Source organism: Trichechus manatus, unplaced genomic scaffold (assembly GCF_000243295.1).
Source record: "Trichechus manatus latirostris isolate Lorelei unplaced genomic scaffold, TriManLat1.0 scaffold00022, whole genome shotgun sequence".
Taxonomy (NCBI): Eukaryota; Metazoa; Chordata; class Mammalia; order Sirenia; family Trichechidae; genus Trichechus; species Trichechus manatus.
In genome coordinates, this window is record NW_004443958.1 from 12,730,052 (window position 1) to 12,735,135 (window position 5,084).

Here is a 5,084-nt window from a genome sequence, read left to right on the forward strand (position 1 = left end):
TTTTAGATTCCTTAATGAAAGATGGTTTTCTTTCATCTCCCAGTCTTCAGTCTCTCTAAAACCCCTAACATTATGCTAACAATTAGAGGCTGTTAAGATTCCATTCAGCTATCCAGAAAAAAAAAGAAAAGAAGTAAATTGCTGGGTGGGTCCAAGAGTATGATTCACGACCTAAGAACCGTCATTGAAGAAGACTCTCCTTACCTCCTCCAAAGCTTGGATTAGTTGCACAGTTTTTCTGCCTGCAGCAGTAGAATCATCATAGTTTAAAGACAAGATTTGTTTCGCGATCTCTCTGAACCAAGCTTGAAGATTTTCTATTAATACAGAAACAAGGAAAGACTACTGAAATTCCAGAACTCCTGTAACTGTGGCTGTGAGTTTAACTGAATAATCTTTTACAAATCCAGTTCTCACTTATGCAGCTTTCACTATGCCCCTAACACTGCTCTCAGGAACTCTCCAAATAGTAACACTAACCACAAAGAGACCTGCAGCATGTGACCTAGGAGAAGAAATCACACTTTCTATATAAATAATTTAAGATTACAATAGCTGGCAAAATGACAAGAGGCCCAAGTACCTGTTATAAACGATATGTGCAAAGATGGTAGTGGTGGTGGGGAGGAGTCAGGAAGGAGCTGAGCGACACACCAGAGTTCCAGGGAGAGTTTTCTGGAGAAATGAGGCAGGGTAAAGGCTAGAGAGGCAGAGATGGATAGAGGTAGTTTATCTAGATGAAGGGACAAGCAGGAGCAGAGGCTTCGGGTCAGGAAGGACAATGGCATGTCTGGAGGGGCAGAGAGAAGCCCATCCAGGCAGAAGTGGAAGTTACGAGTGGTGAGTTGTGGGAGAGGTCTGGAGAGTTTGGTGGTGCTATCTGCATTCACAAAGCAGCTGACATTTCACAGCAGAGAAAGGGAAGGGCATTAGCGTACTCTGAGTACCTCGGAGTGTCAGGTGAAGTTCTATGCAGTGTCTCATTTAATCTTCACGATCTACGGAGGTACAAATTATCACCCTTCACAGACGAAGGAGGCGATGCCCATAGAATGCTATCCAGGGACTGTCAAAATTATCTGTCCAGATTCAAAATCTGTGCTGTTTTTACCTCACCAAGTTGATTCCTTAAAACCTTAAAGCCTTTTTTTTTGGTTTTGTTTTACCAATGGGATGGTATCACTATATTAAAAAGATCTAATAATTTACAACCTAAATTATATCACGAATTGGCACCAGGGACACTAGTTGCAATTTTAAAGGTTTTTTTTTTTGTGTGTGTGTGTAGGATTGAGGGACACTATGGAATGGTAGAAAGAGCACAAGATTTGGAGTCTGAGGTGCTGAGTTAGAACGTGGTCTCTGGACCTTTGTTATCCTCAACAAAATGATCATATTTTAAATCTTTGGTTTCCTTATATGTAAAATAAGGACTAAGAGGCTTATCTGATAGGGTTATGAGGATCAAATGAGATATATCTCTGAAAGTACTTCCTAAGCTGAAAAATGCTATACAGCCAGAAAAAGGGTAAGATGGTGGTTTGTGAGTGACCCATGAAACAAAGCTGGTATTCATAAGCACCTAATGGAGCACAGTGCTACTCTGACACACACAGGGTTACCATGAGTTGGAGCTGAATGGATAGCAATGGATTTAAAAAAGACCGTAAGAGACATTAATGGGTCTGATTCATAAATAACTAATCTGGCCCGATTGTTACAGGTGGTTCTTTGTTTTTTAGTCACAATATAGTGAACTGCAAAACCTGTTGCCAATTTATACTGCATCATTGTAAGCTGGCTGGCTTTTTCCAACAGGAACAATAATACAATTCAGAAATATATTTCAGACCAACCACTCAGCATCAAATAAATCATCAATATGATTAAAATATGATCAATGTCAAAATACAGTGATGACAAGCTCATATTGATTAAAAATAGGTTTCTGCTTTAATAAAAAGCTACACTATTAAGCAATTCTACTGTAAAATTAACTCCACTGGAAATGAATCTGACAGTTAAAATAAACATTAAGCATTAAAAAAATTGGTCATCTTGAAGTTCTGAATTGTCTTCCAGGGGCATTTTGAAAGGTCCTACCTATATAAAAATTTGAAGTTATACCATAAGTATACTACAGGGAAAATTCTCTAATGAAGCAGGATCAAAATCATTGAAGTAGAACTTCAGCGGTGCTTACAGTTCAAAGTTCTGATACATGTTACTGCACGGATACACCCTGAAAACATTCTGCTGAGTGAAATACGTCAGACACAAAAGGACTAAAACTATATGAACCCAGTTATATGAAATATCCAGAAGAGGCAAATGCACAGAGACCGAAGTATTAGTAGTTATCAAGGGGTGGGTGAGGGGGGAACTGGAGAGGTATTGCTTGAGGGTACTCAGTTTCTGTTAAGGGTGATGGAAAAATTTGGAAACAGACAGTGGTGACTGTTGCTCAACATGGGAAACATAATTAATGTCACTGAACTGTACACATAAAAATGGTTGAGATGGCAAATGTTTTGATACATATTTCATCACAATAAAAAAACCTCACAGCAGTCTGCAGATCCCATCTTCTGCCACTAGATGGCAGGTGCATTGATGAAAGTGACCAAGAACCAAACAAGTTTAGAAGAAGCTTTGATATCTATGTTAGTAGTTATGAATATTCTTGGGCAATATATCCTTCTGGGAAACCCTGGTGGTATAGTGGTTAACTGGTATGGCTGCTAACCAAAAGGTCGGCAGTTCGAATCTACCGAATCTACCAGGCGCTCCTTGGAAACTCTATGGGACAGTTCTACTCTGTCCTATAGGGTCGCTATGAGTCAAAATCAACTCGATGGCAGTGCGTTTTTTTTTTTTTAATATCCTTCTGAGAAGACAATGAAAGCTATAGACCCTCTTCTCCCATCACTCATATGCACAGAAAGTTACACACATAGTTTTACATACTATTCAGAGGAGAAGTTATGATTCTCTAAAACCTATTTACAAACTATAGTATGAGAACCTTTGATTTAGCCTAACCCCATCTTTCGAAGATAAAGAACCTGAAGTTCAGAGAAGATAACAATATTGCCCAAGGGGGCACAAAGTTAGAAGCAGCAAACACTAAACTTCAGATCTTTATCTGTTGTTGTTGTGTGTCTTGGAGTTCATATTCGACTCACAGCAACCCTGCAATGTTAAAATAGAAGAGGGCAATGTTATAGCATAAAATGATGAAAACATAAGGACTTCTTCTTATTTCGGTTTCTAATATTTCAAACAGTCTGTGTATATATTTCAAACACACCAATATTTCCTCTTCAGCAATTACCATTTTTCTCCACTCTGGTTAGGGGTTTCACTCCCGAAAAGACATCAGCAAGCTCAGTCATTCGCTCCGAGCCCTCCTTCTTAAAATGCTCCCATTTGGTTTGCTTTTCAGAAAGCATCTGCTTGAACATCTGTTGAAGAGACAGAAAAGATTTATTAACTTAGGAGAAAATCCACATTAGGTAGCTTACTGAGAAAGCCTGGGGGAATCCCAATTTATTACAACACATACATAGATAACTAAGGAGCCCTGGTGGTGTACTGATTAAGTGCTGGGCTGCTAACCAAAAGGTCAGCAGTTTGAACCCACCAGACGCTCTGTGGGAGAAAGATGTGGCAGTCTGCTTCGATAAAGATTACAGTTAATAGGGTCGCTATGAATTGAAGTCGACTTAACAGCAACGGGTTTGGTTTGGTAAAGATTAACATTTAACATCATGCCATCTTTTAAGTGTTACTCAGGTCCCTTCAGAAGCTCTTGCTTCTCTTCTCAGGTAAGTGTTCCAGGCTAGGACAGCGTCCTCTGTTTTACATCTCCAGAGAATCACGTTTCTTTCTGTTAGAGCACTAACCTCAGTTTGTGTTTACACGTTCATAAGTGTGACTCTTCGATTAATGTCTGTATTCCTCATTAGACTGTAACCATCAGTCTTGTGCACTTTTTCCCACCGTTTCCCCAGTGACAGTAGCATTAAATGTTTGTTAAAGGTTTAATCCTGTCCTCTTTCTGTAAGAACTACCTCAGGTAGCTACAGTCTATAGCTTAAATCACAGAAACACAGCCACTAAATCATTGTTACATATTTAAATATTAAAAAAAAACCTAAGACTTTGGTACTTATTCATTCAATATTTTTACCTCTTTGAGTATAAACTCAAATTGTGCAGTATCTAGCAGCAACTGGAAGAGGATCTTGGGATTGTACCTACAGTCTGTTAGAATCTGGTCCTTGATTTGACGAAGGCGTTTGTTGTTTGGGTCACAGGCTAGAAATGGAAAGAGAAGACTTACCAATGTATTAAGTGTGTAGAAAATATCTATGAAATATACAATAAATTCTTAAATACTGAGTTTCATTCATTTTAAGCATTTGAAAGTCATAAGGAAAATGTATACCAATAACAAAGGATGAAATAAATTATAATACATCATGCCATGGAGTACAATTGAACTGTTAAATATGACAATTAGATCTGACATGGAATGTTATCCCTGATGGGCCGCTCAGTGAGAAAAGCAAGCTGCAGATCAGTGTTTCCACATTTTGTAAGCATTCTGGGGGAAATATATAACTATATTTTGTACACGTATTACAAACAATATGTGTATATGTACGTACGTGTGTGTAGTTCGTATATACGCATTAAAAGGACAAGAAAACAACATTCACCATATATTTAACATGGTTATCACTGGGGAACAGATAATGAGGTTTGGAGTGGGAGTGGAGATCAAAGGAAGGAAAGGAAGGGGCTTTCACCTTTATACTTCTTTACTGTTTAAGTTTTAAGTGAGTACATATTATTTTAAAAGCATAACAATAGAGGTAGGGCCAAGATGGTGGAGTAGTCAGATGCTTCCTGTGGTCCCTCTTACAACAAAGACCTGAAAAAACAAGTGACTCGATTATATATGACAATCTAGGACCCCTGAACATCAAAGGCAAAGTTGAAGAATCTGACTGAGTGGCAGGGGGACGGACAGACAGTTTAGAAGCAGCGAGGAGTTGCCAGATGACCTGGCGGGAACT

General features: G+C 38.7%; 1 protein-coding gene across 1 annotated transcript in view; it reads right to left on the reverse strand.

The window, feature by feature from the left end:
- The window catches only part of WASHC5 (WASH complex subunit 5), a 63,482-nt gene that overhangs the window by 25,727 nt on the left and 32,671 nt on the right, over window positions 1-5,084 (reverse strand). The window contains 3 exon segments of the mRNA XM_023728160.1: window positions 29-317; window positions 3,335-3,464; window positions 4,193-4,320. Coding sequence (XP_023583928.1) covers window positions 29-317; window positions 3,335-3,464; window positions 4,193-4,320 — 547 coding nt within the window.